The sequence below is a fragment of the Gigantopelta aegis genome, chromosome 3 (assembly GCF_016097555.1).
Source record: "Gigantopelta aegis isolate Gae_Host chromosome 3, Gae_host_genome, whole genome shotgun sequence".
Classification (NCBI taxonomy): Eukaryota; Metazoa; Mollusca; class Gastropoda; order Neomphalida; family Peltospiridae; genus Gigantopelta; species Gigantopelta aegis.
This window is the reverse complement of record NC_054701.1, coordinates 8,893,452-8,913,408: the sequence shown is the minus strand read 5'-3', so window position 1 is coordinate 8,913,408 and position 19,957 is coordinate 8,893,452. Positions and strand designations below refer to the sequence as shown.

Genomic DNA, 19,957 nt, shown 5'->3' with positions numbered 1-19,957 from the left:
TTATCATGACACTAAATCACTAACCCTCCACCCTCACTCGGAGCGGGGGGGGGGGGGGGGGGGGGGCGTAGCTCAGTGGTACAGCGCTCGCCTGATGTGCGATCAATCTAGGATCGATTCCCGTCGGTAGGCCCATTTGGGCTATTTCTTGTTCCTGCCACTGCTCCATAACTGGTGTAACAAAGGCCATGGTATGTACTATTCTGTCTGTGGGATGGTGCATATAAAAGATCCCTTGCTGCTAATCGAAAGAGTAACCCATGAAGTGGCGACAGCGGGTTTCCTCTCTCAGTATCTGTGTGTGGTCCTTCACCATATGTCCGACGCCATATAACCGTAAATAAAATGTGTTGAATGCGTCGTTAAATAAAACATTTCCTTCCTTCCTGATCATAATCAGGCGCCGATTAAGAGGGAGGATGTTGGGGTGTTCACCCCCTAGAATTTCGAAATATCGCGAAAATCAAATGTGTAACTACCAATTTTGAAACGGTGCACGCACTCCCGGGGAAATCTCGAATCCGCCCTTGATCATTAAAAATATCGATATACCGTTCAACTTGGGTACTTGGGGCCTTATTCACAAAGGTCTCTTAGGCTCTACTAGACGACAAAGTATCCTCTTTGCAAGTCTTTTAGCATTACACTGCGAGATCGCAAAGCTACGAGAGTTTAATGAATTAGGACCATGGCTTGAAATTCGGTCGTTTACCCAGTACACGTACGCTGAACTAGCTTGGAACGTGCCAATCGAACTCGACCTCTCTCTTTTTCTCGTGGGTAAAATGGCTTCCACACACAAAATGCTTGTTGTCGTCGGATTGTTTTTGCTACCTATATTTGCAGCAGGTACAAATTATTAAAAGTACAGTGTATTTGTATTGGTTCACTAAAATAAATGTATGTGATTAAGTGAAGATAAGCTTTAGGGTTTTATGAAGTAGATACCCGATTAATTAGTGAACCGGCGAGTCCCGAGTGCGTCACTGCGTGCGTGGCATTTTTTTTACTGGCAGTATGGACCGCGCACACTTTTTGGATTTAATATTAACTAAATAAAGCGCAAGTGAACTCAATTTTATGCGTGCGTCTCTCCCTCTCCCTCTCCCTCTCCCTCTCCCTCTCCCTCTCTCTCTCCCTCTCTCTCTCCTCTCTCTCTCTCTCTCTCTCTCTCTCTCTCTCTCTCTCTCTCTCTCTCTCTCTCTCTCTCTCTCTCTCTCTCTCTCTCTCTCTGAGGTCTCTCTCTGAAATAGTGTTCAGATTTGATATCATCAATGTAGAGAACGCACCGGAAGCAGGTATCGCCACCCACAAAACACATGTTCCATCAACGTTTAGTATTGCAAGAACACCAGTACTTGTAATATTGATAAAACTTTATACCAAATATAGAACTCATGTTACTTGCCACTTTACGTTTTATTCAGTGGAAAATTGAAAAATTAACAATACCACCTTTAATTATTGAAAAATGATGTTGTTGTGACTTTAAAGGGACAGCCCTGAGTTTCTTGCTTGAGATATTGGCGACTATTACTACTACTCATGCACTCGGATTATTCGACTAACAGTACAACCGTGTCCGGTGTATCGGCGCGTCCGGTGATTCGGCGCACTTGGTATTTTGCTTGAGTATGCTTAGGAAGTTGTCATGTTGTCGGAGTTTTTAACGAATTAAAGTTCAATTCCTTTTTCAGTGGTTAATCAAGTATCAACATATTTATTGTTAAGGGTGCAATTATTTTTTTTTTTAGAATTATCAATAATTATATAATAATTTCAAAATAAATCATTCACCTGTTTTTGTGTTTATAAACGCGAAGTAGGTCATCCTTTATTGATATTAAGAATGTTAAAACCAGTCTAAAAACATGTTTCCCGCATTTTAAAAATTATAGTAAACAGTATAAATGTAATTATTTTTGTTCCGTTATTTTTTTATTTAAACCGAAAAAGAAAACACAGGCAAAAGCAAACAAAACTAAAATTTTACACCTTAATTGACAGTCATTCCAGTTCACAACTGTCACATTGTTATAAAAAATAAAAGCGAAATAAGATCCACGTGTGTGCACAATCTACCCGAGAAAAATAAAATCCATGTAGGCATCTTAGCCATGCATGACAGTGAACATGTATGCATCTGCAGTACTGTGCCACTCGAGAAAACGATTCCGAAACTGATCATGAGATGGGTCATATATGTGATCGTTCATTTTCATAGTAATATTTTTAACAAGACAAAAAAAAAAAAGTACTAAAATAATTCTGGGACAATAGTGTAGCATTTATGGGATAAAAGTGAGGTCATGGGCGGTTTATCATGGGCGTACATAGGGGGGGGAGTTCGATGGGTTCGACCGAACCCCCCCTGAAATCGCTTTTTTTATAATTTAATATATTTGACATTATTATATTTACTGAACATAGAAATATATGCCCAATATATCTGCAATCTATTTTGGAACCCCCCTTTTCAAAACTCAACATATAAATATATGCCCAATATCTCTGCAATCTATTTTGGAACCCCCCTTTTCAAAATCCTATGTACGCCCATGTTTATAAATAGTTGGGTTAACGATCTACATCTACTGCACCGAATCACCGGACATGCAAATCGTTTTGGATACAAGGGGGTGCCTATATTTATGCACCATTTTAAAATGTTTATATACTACAGACATAAAACAGTTTGTAGTGTATTTCAGATTATGCACTTCTTCATTGGTGAGAGACGCATTTTATTAAATATTTCACAATGTTCACATAGAAAATGGTCCTTGAAAGCTTAGGTGTGCCGATACACCGGACAGCACTGTAAGTCTAGATAACACTGACAGACTAAAATTGGTTATCAACTAATTTTTCCTGCATAACATGTGAGTTGTTTTGTATACTAAGGTCGACGACAGTCATATTTCGCACCCTTGTTTTGGCTTCGTACACAGTAAATAAAACATATCCAACGGTAATTTTTTGATAAGATATATTTGACAAAAGGTAATTTTTATTTCTTTCATCTTTTGAAACTTAAAATTAATATTTTGTCCAGAATTATGAAAAATAACAAAATACCAACTAGTAAACAACGTTGTCTGCTTGTTATAGAAATTTGACAGGGGTCAAGGTTAGTAGACCAGTTTTTATTTTAATGTGGCGAAGCATTGTAATAATATAGCTAATTTTGAATTTGAATGACGTCAGTATTCCAATGACGTCACTTTGAATCGCCTTGCAATAACCATACACTGGGTACATGAAGTTTCCGTTTTAAGATACAGGCTGGTAGGGACTGGGTTCGGATCCCAGTCGAGGCATGGGATTTTTAATCCAGATACTGACTCCAAATCCTGAGTGAGTGTTCCGCAAGGCTCAATGGGTAGGTGTAAACCACTTGCACCGACCAGTAATCCATAACTGGTTCAACAAAGGCCATGGTTTGTGCTATCCTGCCTGTGGGAAGTGCAAATAAAAGATCCCTTGCTGCTAATCGGAAAGAGTAGCCCATGTAGTGGCGACAGTGGGTTTCCTCTCAAAATCTGTGTGGTCCTTAACCATATGTCTGACGCCATATAACCGTAAATAAAATGTGTCGAGTGCGTCGTTAAATAAAACATTTCTTTTTTTTTCCCTTTTAAGAATGCTGGAAAAATTCCAATGCAAACTTGCTATTGAAATTTTTTTGTTTGAACATTACTAATGCATCTGAATGTGTTTGAAGAAAATCTTGTAATAAAAAAAATAGTACCTTTTACGAAATATGGATTTCAAGTGAAATTATGGGAAGATATGCTATATTTATTGTGTACGAACCCAAAACAAGGATGCAAAAAGTGACTATCATCGACCTTAAATGGGTTTCTGATCGTCCTGGTGTCAAACATCATTGTACAAAATTATTGGGAAACCAAATCCATTTTGGGCTACTGACAAACGGTAGGATGACCACAAACACACTGGGTCAGTCCATCTCAAATAAACCAGTTTTGAAGGTCACCCACATACTTTGGCAGGGCTAGTTTTGCCACTCGCCAAATTCACCAATTACAAATTTTAGGTACAATTGGCAAATTTTATTTTAATTTGGCGAAAACAATTTGTGTAATAATTGATATTTTGTTGGAAAATAGCTATTGTTTTGCTTTTTTTATATAATTGGGAAAAAGTTTCTGATCACCCAGAGCTAGCCCTGTTGCACTTGAAATTTGTTTGAAATATTCCTTGGTCATCAACATGAATAAATCAGAAAATTGGACTCTATATTCCAAGTAGTTTTTGAGAAATCGTCATTTTGCTAACCATGGTACATGTAGGTGTTAAATTTAGCGTGGAAATGACCATTATGGTTTTTGCGCTATATTTCAAGTCACATTATCTCATGTAATAATATACAAAAAGGCATGAAATTTTGTATGAGCACTAAGAAGATTATGAAGGTTGATATATATAGCTGACTGGTAGTTCCCAGTAGTTAACGGAATGCCTAGAGACAACTGAAACATTTTTCAAATTAAATTATTTCTTACGAGTAACCATTTTTGAGACATTGTCTTACATTTACACACATTTAACTTTTTTCTCTGTCAAGTCCACCTCAGTTGCTGTATAAATCTTAAATATTACACCTATGTGATGATTAATTATGGAACAACATCCTTCTGAAATATTTGGGGAAAAAATCTTTTGGGGGCCATTTTCCATGAGAAATTATTATATATATATATTTTCTCTTTCTCTTTTTCAGGAGATACCTGTTTGAGTCCACAGATAAAAGCAGAAACATACACCACCCCAGAAATAACCGTCTCATCAGAAACCATCTTCATTGTACAGTTCAGTCTCGCCTGTCGCAATGGCCTGCAGGTACACACCTCTTTATCAGCTGTTAAAACTGTCACTCTACATGCTTTTAGGTGCTGCAAGGACAGGTTTCGAACTTAACAACGGCAAGTGCCGTCGCTCAGATAAAATTTGCCATGGTTCGAGAGCATCACCAATGGCACTTTTGTGCCGCTGGATAAAAATTACTGCCGTCGATAATACCCATCAGTGACTGCAAAATGAAGATATCTGGTATACATTATTTGCCAGTATTTAACATTTGTACATTTAAAAAAAATTATGTTGGTAAAAAATTGTTGTTTCAGCCCTGCAGTGAGATGGGACAAGGCACACAATACCCTTCCCCTTCCCAGATTCTGAAACAGGTGGCTAGAATATATATATCCAGGAGTAATCAATAGTCGTGCACATAAGGAAAAAAAAGAGTATAGTTAATAAGTGTAACCAAAAAACAATTAAAGTACGGTAAATATGATTAACTAACTTGTTGGTTCAGTGCTATACCGGGTATATATATATATGTGTGTGTGTATATGTATATGTATATAACACTGGTATTAATATCTACTTCCGAATTCATTTGCCAAAGTTTTTAAATAAATCCCATGTTTGACGTACAACATAACAAATAGTTACACACTTCATTTTTGTTATTTGATCAGTAATTTCCATCTCTGGACTCTGTATTTGATATTAGAAAAAGCTGACTTTTGTTGGTGAAAAAAGATGTAAATTATATTCTCATTTGTGGACATACTCTGTTAAATAGACCAGTAAGTGTTTGTTCTTCGTTTGTTCATAAATGTGACGTCATTGGTTCGCACATGCTCACAAGCTATAGAAAAAATGTACATGAATGACTATTTATTGATTACTTTATGATATATCATCTAGCAATTTAATATGGTTACGGACCACACAGTTATTAAGAGACAAAACCTGCTGTCGCCAATTCATAGGCTACTCTTTTGATTAGCAGCAAGGGATCTTTTATATGCACCATCCCACAGACAGGATAGTACATACCACAGCCTTTGTTACACCAGTTGTGGAACATTGGCTGGAACGAGAAATAGCCCAATGGGTCCACCGATGGGGATCGATCCTAGACCGACTGCGCATCAGTGAACACTTTACCACTGGGCTACGTCCCGCCCCTAATGTATGAGATGACCATATGTTAAACTGTTAGACATCAACTGTCTGTAGTCATTAAAGGAAACATGACACGAGACCATATTATAGCTCATTTTAAAAGAAAAATTATATAAAAATAATATACAAATAACTTTATAACAATAAAATACGTGTAGTTAACTTAAAATGAAGAAATTACGCTAATCAGTATCAAAGTACGATTTATGCATATTTCTTCGTGAGCGTTCGGAAAAAAAGGGAAGTGACGTCAGAGCCGCTGTACTCTTCCATTGTTGTTAACTGTTTATATATGGAGTAAGGGGCTTACGATCTTTTCAGTCCAACAGTGCCGTACTGCGCGGCCTTTGGGTGTAAAATAAACACTTTAAACGATCGGGATTGTCTTTTTATGGTTTTCCAAAGGATTGTATCCGAAGAAAGACGCGTGTATTTTATCGCAAAAGAAAATATTGGACACCAACACCGCATAGTACTTTGGTGTCAGCCTATTTACAGCCCGGAGCCCGAACGTTACCCGGAGACAAATACAGTACTCGGTTGCGAATGCCGAGGTGTACATTGTACATATTTGGCACAAAGATACACCTCAGCATGATGTATTTATATATGTTAAAACAAAAATGTAGAATTTTTTATTTATTTATTTTTTTGGAAAAAAAAAAGATTTTTCATGTTAGGGCTGTAGGCCTACATAACAAAATCTGTATTCACCGTCCGAAGAAGGAAACGTCAATAAGTAATTAAATATGGCATATACAAACGTGGGATTTGGCATGAGGATACATCTCAGTACGATGTATTTAAATATGTTTTTAAAAAAACGTGTAGAAAACAATAATAATTTTAAATAATGTTTTTAATCTTCGGGCGGAATACGTCACAAAAACGTTCCTCATCGCCCGAAGCCCCAAAGCAACACGAAGTTCAATACAAAATAAACCACTACTGTCGGTGTCGAAATAACTATTATGTTTCATCCACGGGCTGACTTGAGAATCGGAGTGTTGTTTTAGTTAATTGGTCCTTTCTTTCCGTGGCTTGCACATGTGATTCCTGATTGGCAGGTGTATATTGCAGGGTATCGACCAGGTAAGTGATTACCACGGTCTAGACATACGTACAAAATACGTGCCAGTTTTTTTAAGATCACAGGGTATTGTGGCGTAACCTGTCGCGACTATAGTACAATGTTAATGGACATTATCAGCCGCCCTGCTTCATTACTGTAAATAATGCTGTAAAACCCTTGATTAAGTAGACTTTCCCATCTAAAATTACAAAACTGACCAATTACGTAGTACCAAAGAAAAGAAAATTATCACTTGGGTATCGTGAGTGGTCGTTTTTACTCTAACGCACCCAACCAATAGGCCTAATAATATGCTACTTTTTTTTATGAGAGAAAAATACTATAACCCCATTTCGTTCTATTGATGCAAATAGAAATATATTTAGTTTAAAAGTTGATTATACTCTCGTCATTTATGTTGTTTTACAAGCCAGGTTAATTAAAGTGAAGCGCCTTGTCGTAAATTAGAGCGTTTGTTTACACTGTGCATACAGATTTCATTATGTACAGCCCGAACATAAAAAATGCGATATTTTCTAAAAAAAAAACCACCCAAAAATGTTTGTCCTACATTTATATTTTTTACATATTTAAATACATCATATCGAGGTGTATCTTTATGCTAAATATGAACAGTATACACCTCGGCATTAGCATCCGAGTTTTGGTTTTGTCTCCGGGTTACTTTCGGGCTCCGGGCTGTAAATTGGTCGACCGGTCTGGTCTGGCACCATCAGTTTCTCCACCCTCCGACTCGCTATCCGTTTTTTTTTCAGTATCACTGTTGTAAGTAAATGTGTGTCTTTCTTCATTTACTAACAGCTCATATTGATACGGCAAAACGTTTTGCGAACGAACACTCATTGTTTTGGTAAGCTGTGCAAGTCTTAGATTCTTTATGCGTGGTACGGACTAATGCTTTTAAGTGTAAGGCGTCAGATCAAGCGACGCGTCTCTGACGTCACGGACCTCGTGATTGCCCTGCTCATTAAAGATCGGCAATTTCCGCTAAGAGCTCGTATCTGGGGTTCTTTTATGGAGATATTTTAAGTAATTAATTTTTTATAATTTTTTTTTTTAGGTGATTCAATTTATAATTAATTGTACATGGTTGGTGCCAAATATGGTTTACGTGACATGTTTCCTTTAAATAAACAGTCCTTAGACAAGCCGGTAGATATCTACTATTATGTTAAACTGTTAGACATCAACTGTCTGTAGTCATTAAATAAACAGTCCTTAGACAAGCCGGTAGATATCTACTATTATGTTAAACCTTTAGACATCAACTGTCTGTAGTCATTAAATAAACAGTCCTTAAGACAAGCCGGTAGGTATCTACTATTATGTTAAACTGTTAGACATCAACTGTCTGTAGTCATCAAATAAACAGTCCTTAGACAAGCCGGTAGGTATCTACTATTATGTTAAATTGTTAGCCATCAACTGTCTGTAGTCATCAAATAAACAGTCCTTAGACAAGCCGGTAGGTATCTACTATTATGTTAAATTGTTAGCCATCAACTGTCTGTAGTCATCAAATAAACAGTCCTTAGACAAGCCGGTAGGTATCTACTATTATGTTAAATTGTTAGCCATCAACTGTCTGTAGTCATCAAATAAACAGTCCTTAGACAAGCCGGTAGGTATCTACTATTACGTTAAATTGTTAGCCATCAACTGTCTGTAGACATTAAATAAACAGTCGTTAGACAAGCCTGTAGATATCTACTAATGAAAAAAGAGAACTTATAGTAACTCAAGATGTAGTGGAGAATGTACGAGAAAGTGTAGATTCTTGAAAGTATACTTCATTTCGAGTGTATTCTCCAACTTAATCCATTATTTGTTTTAAAAATATATGTGACTGCAAAATTAACTTCCATTGTATCTTTTTTACAAAAATATTGGTTAAAATGGCAAAGAATGTTTCAAAACTTACTAACCCAAAACCATAGGAACCTTTTGGACCTAACCTGAATGATTCAGCCATGAAATTCTCAGCAATGGATGGCTGACATTAAGTGTGATGCATACATGTGCTAAACGTCTAATCTATGATTTCCGATTTAGTTTCCAACATTCTTCTATGTCCTGCGAGTGGAATTTCGCTCAGTCAATTTAGTGCTTGCTTGAGGTGCTTGCATCTCGGGATCAAACCACCTTGGTGGATCTATTCAGCTGATTGGGTTTTTTCTCGTTCCATTCAGTGCACCACAACTGGTCAAAGGTTGTGGTATGTGCTTTCCTGTCTGTATGTATGTACTAATCATGAAAAAAAAGAAGAATAACTTGATTTGGTAGACAACATGCATGTATTGTAATACTAGTACATGAATTTGCAATAAATTTTGTTATTTTTTTTTAGAATTTGAACTTGCATGCTGAAATTGCAGGAAAAACTGTTCCAGTCACAAAAGTGGAAAATACTCTGTACCAGGTTTGTGAACATTTTAGAATTGTTATATCAATTCACATTGAAAATACATTGAACAGTGTGAAATGTTTACTGTATATAGGAATGATGATTGATCCCCATCCAATAATTATTGTTTAATCTAATTTAATGCAGTATTTGTTTATTATGACAGCAATAAAATAATAAAATGAGAGCAGTGTTGAGGAACTGTGTTGAATAATAATATCCATGTTTTGAAATGTGGTATTTTGAAAGTTCAAATCAATATTTCTCATTAGTCTGAAAATGTAAAATCCCGGAAGACTGAATTGTCATTAGGCCAAAAAAAAAAATAGGTGTGTTTCCGATTGCATCCCCCCAAAAATTAGGGTAGGTAGGTAGGGGTTTTTTTTAGTTTTTTTTAAATTGAATACTATAATAATAATAATAATAATAATAAAATTAGGGTAGGTAGGTAGTTTTTTTTTTTTTTTTTTAAATTGCATACTATAATAATAATGATAATGATAATGATAATGATAATGATAATGATAATGATAATGATAATGATAATGATAATGATAATTATTATTATTATTATTATTTATCATCATTATCATTAATGTTATTGTCGTTGTAGTAGTAGTAGTAGTATTGGTATGCACTGTTTGTGTATTTCCTTAAATTAATGGGACATTTGTATTAATTTCGTTGTTCTTAATTTAAATACTTTATGCAAACATTTGAGATCCATTAATAATAAGACCTGTTGATTTAAGTAAAGATGAGAATTAAGCTGAATTGATACAATTATATTTAATCGAAATAACCTGTACCAAGGCTATGTTCGAACATTCGGTTACTTCCGTGACTGACCAAGCTGTTTGGTGGTAGCTAATCAGGGGAAGGAACTCTATTACAAAAGCTTTTCCATAATTTCTCGATGTTTTTCGGAAGGGAATTGCATGTGCAAAATGTATCGTATAATAGTACGTAAACAATGTGCAAGGAAGAAAATACTCTTGTTTGGTGATGTTGTCCTCTTTTATTTTTACTTCTTTTTTTAATTTTTTTTTTTTTTATTATTATTTTTTTTTCAGTTTAAGAGAAAAAATATTAGGGTCAGGGGTAAAACTTATGACGGACGGTCGACCGGAAACACACCTATTTTTTTTGGGGGGGGCCTTACTTATCTGTCTGATTGGTTCTCAACCAGTACCTCTGTGACTCGTTATTCTCTATGAACGTAGTTACGGCCAGCCACATGTCGGACTGGATGGCTGTTGGGATCCAGTGGACCCACTTTTCAGTACTAAAACTTAATGGACATTTTCTTTCTGATGAGGCAAGCTCAGCTATGTAGAGCTGCATGAAGAAATCCACGCATGTCATACAATGTAGGGCCAGTCCTTTTTAAGTAGAAATGGATTCTCTCCCCTTAACTACCCCCACCCCCAGTGCTCCATTACTAGATAATATTATAATGGTATTTGTTGTGCTTGTGAGAAAGTACATATGCAAGGCTGTTAACTGTCCGTCGTGAGACGGATTTCCGTCGTCGGAGAAACTGTCTCAATTATTTTTTCAGTCTGTTTTTTTTTTTTTTTTTAAAATGAGAATCACTTCGGTCGTTTTCGGTTTCCGTAATGTCAACCCGATCACTTCGGACCTTTTCTTTGCCCCACTGACCCCCTTTAGGGACCCATCCCAGAGTATAATCTACAATACATTTTGGGGCCGGTGAATGGCCCCATTCCCCTAACGTAAATTCCCAATCCAATATCAAACAATCCCCAATTATGCCCTTCGACCCAACAGTTTCCCAATAAAGATTCCCAAAGTTGCTCTTACCGTGGACACTTGAACTCATAAAAATGTTTACAAATTTAGCTAATTGTATATTAAAAAAAAAAAAAACCTGACATCGAAAAGGTTTTGTTTTGGTTTTCCGATCGATTACGAACATGTGACGAACAACTCTGACCTGGATATGCAAATTAAGTGTATCCTGTTTTGATACAGTCTGTTGCATCGTAGTAATAATGCCTACATTGTCTGACATAATACATTTTTGGTAGAAGAATACAACTTTTTGTTTTAATCCATCCATTTGCGTTAACACATATTTGGGATCTATCGCAACACGTCCAATCCGCTATTTACTTAGTCTGAACGGACGTAGAAAGTAAAGTATTGACTTAATGTGCATCCTGCACTACTATTTGCTGTGCTATTTTAAGCAGACGATCTTATTTTGTAAAAAGGGGTGTACATATGTTTCGTACTTTTTTTCAGATATTTTATTTTTTATTATTATTATTTTTTAAATCATGTTTGATATGGTTTTTGTAATTAAAGCCCCCCCTTTGAAGTAATGGCCGTACCCGATGTCACACCATGTGACGAACAGCATGTGCGAGTTTGAACACAATTACAATGTAATAGTTCTGTTGGGAGATATTAAATTGCGTATTATAGATCCGGTCAAAAAGTAACATTTACCGACCAGCGGTATGTTACCGTATTTTTCGGCATATAAGCCGCTACTTTTTACTGTGAATTGCAAGGTGTGGTTTATAAAACGATGCGCTTTATTTATGAATTTTACGGTAACTGCTGTGCATATAAACTAGAACTTTTTTTTTCATTCTCATAATAATAATAATATAGCATACCAAATGACTGGGGCTGAAGTATTACAATGGAATGGCTCTTTATTAATAGTCTAGTCAGGCTAGAAACAATACATCACTTGTGTATTGTTATACTTACAGTTTCAAAAATGGACTCATCAGCAAACTTTCTTAGTTTGATTTTTGTAACATTTATTGTTAGTAGTGCATCAGATGTGTTTGTCAGATGTTCTAAAATGAAGTAACTTTCCTCATATTATACAAAGTAGTGTTGTTATACTTTGTAGTAAACACACCCAACTTGCATGTATATTGAAGATAAAAAGCATGTGGCAGTCTGAACAATGTCACGTGATACAATTACAATGTTATGGCCATTTATGGCCAGTTGCAAAAGCCGGACCCTAACAAGGACATCAAAACAGTTTCTTGATATCTTTAACACCACTGTTTCTAACCTGTTTGTAATGTTTTTAATTAATATATAAAAAATTAAGTTTAGTACGAAGCTTGCGAATTAAAATCACATAATCGGAGTACCTGTAATGTTTGTATTAAATGTCGACTTTTCCAATCTAATTAGCCCGCTAATTTATACAGAGCATAACATTGATGTAATGAATTTCGTTATATTACATGTAATTATACATATATAATTCTCGTCAAATATATATATATATATATTTTAAAGGCCGTCGTTTAAAAGTTATAAAACAATGTCGAAACTGTAAACGATCGATAGGACTGTGCTTAGTTTCGGTTCACTGCCACTCCAGCTTGACCCAACCTCATTTAAATATGTAATTTTTGCACATGGCACGCTAGTTAGATTACAGAGAAACGCTAGATCTACTAGTAATTTTCACTTGTGCCTCCTTTTTTTGGGGGGATCACGCTTTGTAATCATACTGGGACAAATAAAATATTATCATGTTGTTGCTTTTTTCTTTGCAACTAATGCAAGATTACGAAATTAGCATTATCAAGTTCTTGTTCATATTTTCGTATAAAATAGCGGGGTTTGTCAACAGTGTTTTGTTTACGAAACTTTCCCATTAGGTGAAATGAAACTGAAAGCAACACAATCAACAATTATTTATTGTTTGAATTTAAGGGAGAATGGATCTCTTTATTATTATTCAATAGAAACAATAATTAATTGTAATTAAGATTGTGGCTTTATTTTAACTGCGGCTTATTTAAAGGTGCGGTTTATGTACGAACAAAGGTTGGAACTTGGTCTAAAAACAAGGGGTGCGGTTTATACACCAGTGCGTGTAATACGCCGGAAAATACAGTACTTCTTTATTATTTATGATTGAATAATGGGGTCATTCAAGAACTACGGAGAGTGGGAATTATGAGATGTGTGACAAAACATTTTTTTTGGGGGGGGGGGGGATGTGTGTTATTGTGTCACGTAATGTTAATTAATAAAGTAAAATGGAACCAGTCATTGCCATTTTATTTTAACATATATATATTACTAAAGACCCCAAAGTAAAATATGACACGGTCACAAAACGTTACACGAGGGAGAGGGGTATTAAAACTGCAAGATTTTGCATTACGTATTGTTAAATGGACACAAATATCAACAGAGGACTATTCAACATTAGCGTAATGCAGTATCAGACATTGGCCGTTACCCCAATTTTTAACGACCATAATTAATTTGCAATAAGACTAGGGCAACCCGATGTAAATGTATTTGAATATTTGACTTGCCATCCATTAGCTGGCGGTGAAGCCTAAATAAATAATATCAAGTAATAATGCAAACTTTAAAAAAATGCCCGTAGCTTATGAAAGAACACCCCAGTAAATGTCAGCCTAATAGGACTATTTTTTATTAATATAGGTTCACTGCAGGACCCATCAAATTAATGTTTTTGTCCAATAAAAAAAAAACAAATAACAGGGTTTGGGTTAGGAGAAATACATATTTAAAGTGGACTACAATTGTCATATAAAACACTACCATTTTGAATGGTGATATAATCATGGCACTGACATCCGCTATCTAAACCCCCAACGAGTGCAATGCCCTGTACCTTGAAATTTCAGTCACAACATTTTACTTTTGTTAACAGCCATGCATATCTGTAAATTCATTAATTTATTTTGGTTTGCTGTTATCTTTTTTTTTGTTATGGGTGCAGGTCATGTAGCGTCTTAGAAACTTTAATGGAATGTTTTCTAACAATGTCAAAGTAAAAATTGAATAAACCAGACAATACAAAGCCAACTGTTTCACTGTACTATCAAACCTTCCAGAGCCGTACAAGAATCACATAAAAATAAAACAACTGAAGTCACCATGTGTCACAATTTGATTTATATTGTTTTGTATTCTTGAATTCCAGGTCAGTATAGCAGATGAACACAAAAACCTCCCCGCCGGCTCCTACAATGTGAAGATTTATGATGAAGAAGGATACACAGACCTCAGAAAGGTAAACAAACAAAGGTTAACAAGATACAGATACATATAAATATGTTGACATCACTGGGCTCTGTAACTAATTAAAACCACAGAACTTAAAGTATGCAGCCACCACACATATATATTGGTCTTATAGGGAATCCCAACCAGTATTCCACAATTAGTATACCTGATATATCAAAGGCTGTGATATGTGCCATCCTATCTGTTGGAAAGTCTATATAAAACTTAAAAGATATCTTGGTGTTAATGGAAAAATGTGGTTAGTTTCCTCTGATGACCAGGGCCCGCACTGTCGGTAGCCAAATTAGCCATTGGCTAATTTTTACCAAAAATGGCTAATAAAATTTGCAAGTGGCTAAAATTTTGGCTACGCCATTTTCTGTCTTCTGATGTGAACAAATGGTTACATAATCTATCCGACACCTCAAACATAATAATACTACCAAATATTCATTTAGCGTAATAGCGATCTCGCGACCGGTAACGAGAAACGGTGCCATGCAGAATTCAGCGTAGGCCTTATAATGTTTGCTTATTTTAATAATCACTGTTATTAATTTTAACGGCATGCATTCAACATGTATGACAGCAATGTCTGGAAGATCTGTAACTTGTTATTTTTACTTTGTAAAATTTTCGAACCAAAGTAATAAAAACAGACTGACAATGCGTGTCAATTTGAATACACATGCCAGTTCAGGGCCAAAAGACATGTAGGCCATCTCAAGGTCTGAGTTCAGCCAGACCGAGCGAAAACAAAATGTTTGTTAGACTGGTTTGTGCGCTTCACGTTAAACCAAATGGACACGACGAACACCAATCAAATAGTTCGCGAACATTAGGAAGAACGTTTGTTGGCTGAACTGAGAACAGCTCTCGGTGCGAATATACGTCACGCTTCAGAGTCAGCTGACACCCGTGTGTCAAGAGACATCATTGCAGACATTAAACAATACGATTACACAAAAGTAAATCTTGATGTAAATTTGTAGAAAAACAATAGTTATTCGCATCAATGAATACCTAACTGCAGTTTTTGTTTATTCCTTTGTCTTTGTTAGTTTCGTACCCATGGTTGAGAGCACGAATGCAGATCGCGATCGCCGGAAATGAACATGCAGTATTTAAATTATACAAATTGCAGTTAAATGTACACTGAATAAAATTAGTTTACAGTAATCATATTTGTTAGATAATTTTAGATATAAATTTGTAAGACTGTGAGGTGACATTTGTTGTTGGGGTTGTTTTTGGGGGTTTTTTTTAATAAATGGAGTATACTGTGGTGAAGTCGGCATTCTTAGCTGAGGTATTTTGTAAGCAGAAATCACAACAAGCATTTAACACGACGCTGAAATCAACAGCAACAACATGGCACAAATTATGAAATCGTTTGGGGTGGGGAATTGATGGGTCACTTAAAAAAAAGAAAGAAAAAAAAGTTATTCAAACTAACATAAAGATTGCTATTTAAAGAAATAATGAGTTCTATATAAAAAAAAAAAAAAGCTCTCAAATTTTTATTTGGGAAAAAAGGAAGAAAGAAAAAACAACACCATCCATAAACATTCACCCACCCCCATATTTCTGTATGTTTGTTAATTTAATATCATAAGCCTTAGAAGTAGGGGTGGGGGTGGTTGTATGGGGTACTGGCTTCAGACTCTGAAGATATTGCTTAACCCCATCCCAACCCCACCCCCACTGAAAAAACTCGAAGTAATATATTAACTGCCCCTACCCCATTAAGATTTTGTTATTCCTATTTATTCCAGTTTGTACACAATTAGCTGAAAAAGATACATTTTCATATTCATATATAAATACTCTATACAGTACTGCATAAAACAAATTTGGCTAAAGCATTTTCAATATGGCTAATAAAAATTCCATTTGGCTACAGGTATTTTTGATCCAGGGTGATGTTTGTCATCGAATAGCCGATGATTATTAATTCATCAATATGCTCTAGTGCTGTTGTTAAACAAACATTTAACTTTTTAAGAATAATAGTCTTGTTTATAATATTTCAAGTGAATTATATATATATATATATATATATATATATATATATACTCACGGAAAAAAGTTCCTGTGCATCATTAAAATTTCAGTGAGACGTATATTTATAAAATTTTAAAATATTGTGTTTTACATAGATGTACTATTTATCTGTCAAAAGTACAGTGATCCCCTCCTGTCTTCTGAACCTGAAATACTGTCTACACAGTGCATGGTGCACCGTCGGTGACGATATAACAGAACAACTAATCGGTTGCGTAAAGTTCTTCCACTGATTGGCCTTAACACAGGGATGTATTGGGATGTTAAACTTGTCATTTCCAAATGAAAAAGAAAGAAAGAAAGAAATGTTTTATTTAACGACGCACTCAACACATTTTATTTACGGTTATATGGCGTCAGACATATGGTTACGGACCACACAGATTTTGAAAGGAAACCCGCTGTCGCCATTACATGGGCTACTCTTCCGATTAGCAGCAAGGGATCTTTTATTTGCGCTTCCCACAGGCAGGATAGCACAAACCATGGCCTTTGTTGAACCAGTTATGGATCACTGGTCGGTGCAAGTGGTTTACACCTACCCATTGAGCCTTGCGGAGCACTCACTCAGGGTTTGGAGTCGGTATCTGGATTAAAAATCCCATGCCTCGACTGGGATCCGAACCCAGTACCTACCAGCCTGTAGACCGATGGCCTGCCACGACGCCACGGAGGCCGGTCTTTCCAAATGATTCCACATGTGTACCCACTTGATATTGACAATTGGTTAACATGACGTCACATGTCGACTCACTAAACGTGGAAGATCCCTAGTATTTCTAAACTGTCGAGAACATCTCTGCAGACACTGCATAGTTTTCTAACTGCAATCATGCCCATCTTTCGAAGAAGTTAATTTTTTTGGAGGCGTGACATCACACTGACCACGATCAGATGCCAACAAAGTATTTTTCTGAGTGATGAGAATCCATACAGAGTCCAGTGATAAGAAAAATGACGTCAAACAGGAGCACGTGACCAAGAATGCTAGTAATGCAACTTATGATCACAAAGCATGAATAGCTTGTGCAATTGACTGGGCACTGCTGGGATATGGAAGGAAGTGGTTACACGTATATTTATTGAATTTTTTATGACCAGATTTCAAGTAAATTATACTCTATATGCAATTATTTGGTGCACAGGAACTTTTTTCAGCGAGTATATTATATATATATATATATATATATATATATTGATAAATTATTTTAGAGTGTATTTGGATATTGTCTATTCAAATTCTTAGTCTGATTTTGCAGTGGAAAAGAATAAAGTATACTCGGTATATGATATTTATAGATGTATATTATAGTATATATTCTAAGGACAAGATTTACTCTTTTAGGCTCAGAGAAGTGGTGACCGTTCAAGTGAAGGCAAGCCTCTGGTGACCCTTACTCTTCAACATGCAGTAAGTTTGTGTATACAATTTTCTCTGTCACTAAAGTTCCATCAGAGACGATACAGTAGTCTATGATACATGGTTTCTGTGAGTGAAAAAGGATACATATGAGTGAAAATTACAATGTTTTGGGGTCATTTTGTGAAAGCCAGTGGTCATAAGAGTATGATGTTTAGGGTTTAAGCTGGATGCCAAAAATGAATAGCAATTTGGAAAATTTGATCAGGAAATCTGTAGCCCAATTCAAGCAATATTTAGTTAAACAGAATTATTTTTAAAATACCTGTAGCTATAAACATACAAACGAAACATGGTTTTCGAATTAGCTTTTTTTTGAGAATTGGTAACAACATATATTTACCAAATTCAACGTTAAATGCATTTGGCAATTGGCAAATGACAGCTTAAACCTTGGATGTTCACATTTGTTTGCTCAAAGATATACAATGTATATGATGACTGGAACCTTGAAGGTGTAATAATCATGAGAATTTAAAGAGGTTTATGATAATATGTCAGGCAATTAAAGTATACATGTAGTCAACCCATTAAAATAAATGTTTGACAACTAAGTTTTGGTTTTGGTGTAAAGTATTAAATTTGTACCTCATAATAATTTTTCCAACAAGTACTAGAACATAGCCACATTGAAATTCCATATGACATCACGGGCCTTAAATTTCTGTACTAATGTGTCTAATACTGGACGCTAAGTTAACCTACAAAGCTGCAACACATTTGGATACAGTTATAACAGCTAAAGTCAGTGAAGTTTAAACGGAACAATACTGTCTAAAATAACTTTAGTTTGTCTCGATAACCATTACTTCTCAGGCAAATTACAAAAATATGGATGACCAAAAACACTTCATGTGTACGAAAATTAATATTCTAAATAATAAAATCTAAGTACTTCAAACTTAAATTATCAAAAATGTCTTTAATAGTGAAAAATATGTTGTTGTGTTTGAAAAGTATGGTCTCACTATAAGTGATAACATGTATAAGATGTTCAGTGAAAGTCAGTAGACTCAGTGCTGCTGTTTTCTTCTTGCAGGGAGTGTGGAAAGGACACCTTCTACAGAGCGAGTTCGTAGCTGCGATGACGGCCATTGTTGTGTGGTGGATGGCCTACACCGCCAAGACAAAACTTCAGGCATAGACATCATTCATTCCATCATTTAATAATCAATAAATTACGTTTTTTAATTACATCTGTGTCCTGGATTGCTTTCCTGTTTACAAATGAAGTGGCCTGAAGTGTATGTTTTATTATTAAAACATGTTTTATTACGTAAGTGTTGAAGTTGAAAATGCTAAAAGAACTGATCAGGAAAGTTGGGGGTTTCCATAAGATACGAATAGTAACGTTGAACTCCTAAACCTGGTTACCACATTGAAGAGCTTAATCAAGACATTGTTTGAAAACCTGACCCAGCAAAAGTCTGATTGTGACAAAAGGGTACCAATGAATAATAGTTTGTGTGAAATATTGTCGGCTGTTAAAAGTTTTGTTTTTATCTGGTGGGTTTTTTTTATTTCACACGTTACAGCTTTTCGCTTAAGGTACCAATTTTGGAAAATCCAACCTGTCTCTTATATTAAGGTGAATAATCTATATTGTGTACTTCAGGTGATCTTAATGCTATGATCGCTTCGTGGAACAAGGCACTGGTGGTAGTGTTTCAAAATTAATTTTTTGTAAAACAAAAAATGGTATGTACCTTTGATATTTACTTGCCATATGCACTGAACATAAATTTCCAAACCTACTGCTAAAATGGACTGCTTCTATATTTCTAGGGTTATCTTCAAAAAGGGGTGGGTATCCCTCTAGGTGGTGGTGTATAGTACTGATTTCTATATTTCTAGGGTTATCTTCAAAAAGGGGTGGGTATCCCTCTATGTGGTGGTTTATAGTACTGATTTCTATATTTCT

At 35.6% G+C, this 19,957-nt stretch overlaps 1 protein-coding gene across 1 annotated transcript; it reads left to right on the top strand.

The window, feature by feature from the left end:
- The first annotated feature begins 695 nt into the window (after positions 1–695).
- Positions 696–19,230, top strand: LOC121367481 (translocon-associated protein subunit delta-like). Its single transcript, XM_041491677.1, has 6 exons — positions 696–849; positions 4,748–4,866; positions 9,441–9,512; positions 14,470–14,559; positions 17,962–18,027; positions 19,076–19,230. Exons 1-6 carry the CDS (start codon positions 786–788, stop codon positions 19,178–19,180), a joined length of 516 nt encoding a protein of 171 aa, XP_041347611.1. The 5' UTR covers positions 696–785; the 3' UTR covers positions 19,181–19,230.
- Positions 19,231–19,957: the final 727 nt, after the last annotated feature.

What these genes read in the sequence shown, in the direction of transcription:
- LOC121367481 (XM_041491677.1), top strand. Translation starts at nt 786, where the DNA reads ATGGCTTCCACACACAAAATGCTTGTTGTCGTCGGATTGTTTTTGCTA. An exon ending in GCTACCTATATTTGCAGCAG is followed by an intron (nt 850 to 4,747) that starts GTACAAATTATT and finishes TCTCTTTTTCAG; the next exon opens with GAGATACCTGTTTGAGTCCA. An exon ending in TGGAAAATACTCTGTACCAG is followed by an intron (nt 9,513 to 14,469) that starts GTTTGTGAACAT and finishes CTTGAATTCCAG; the next exon opens with GTCAGTATAGCAGATGAACA.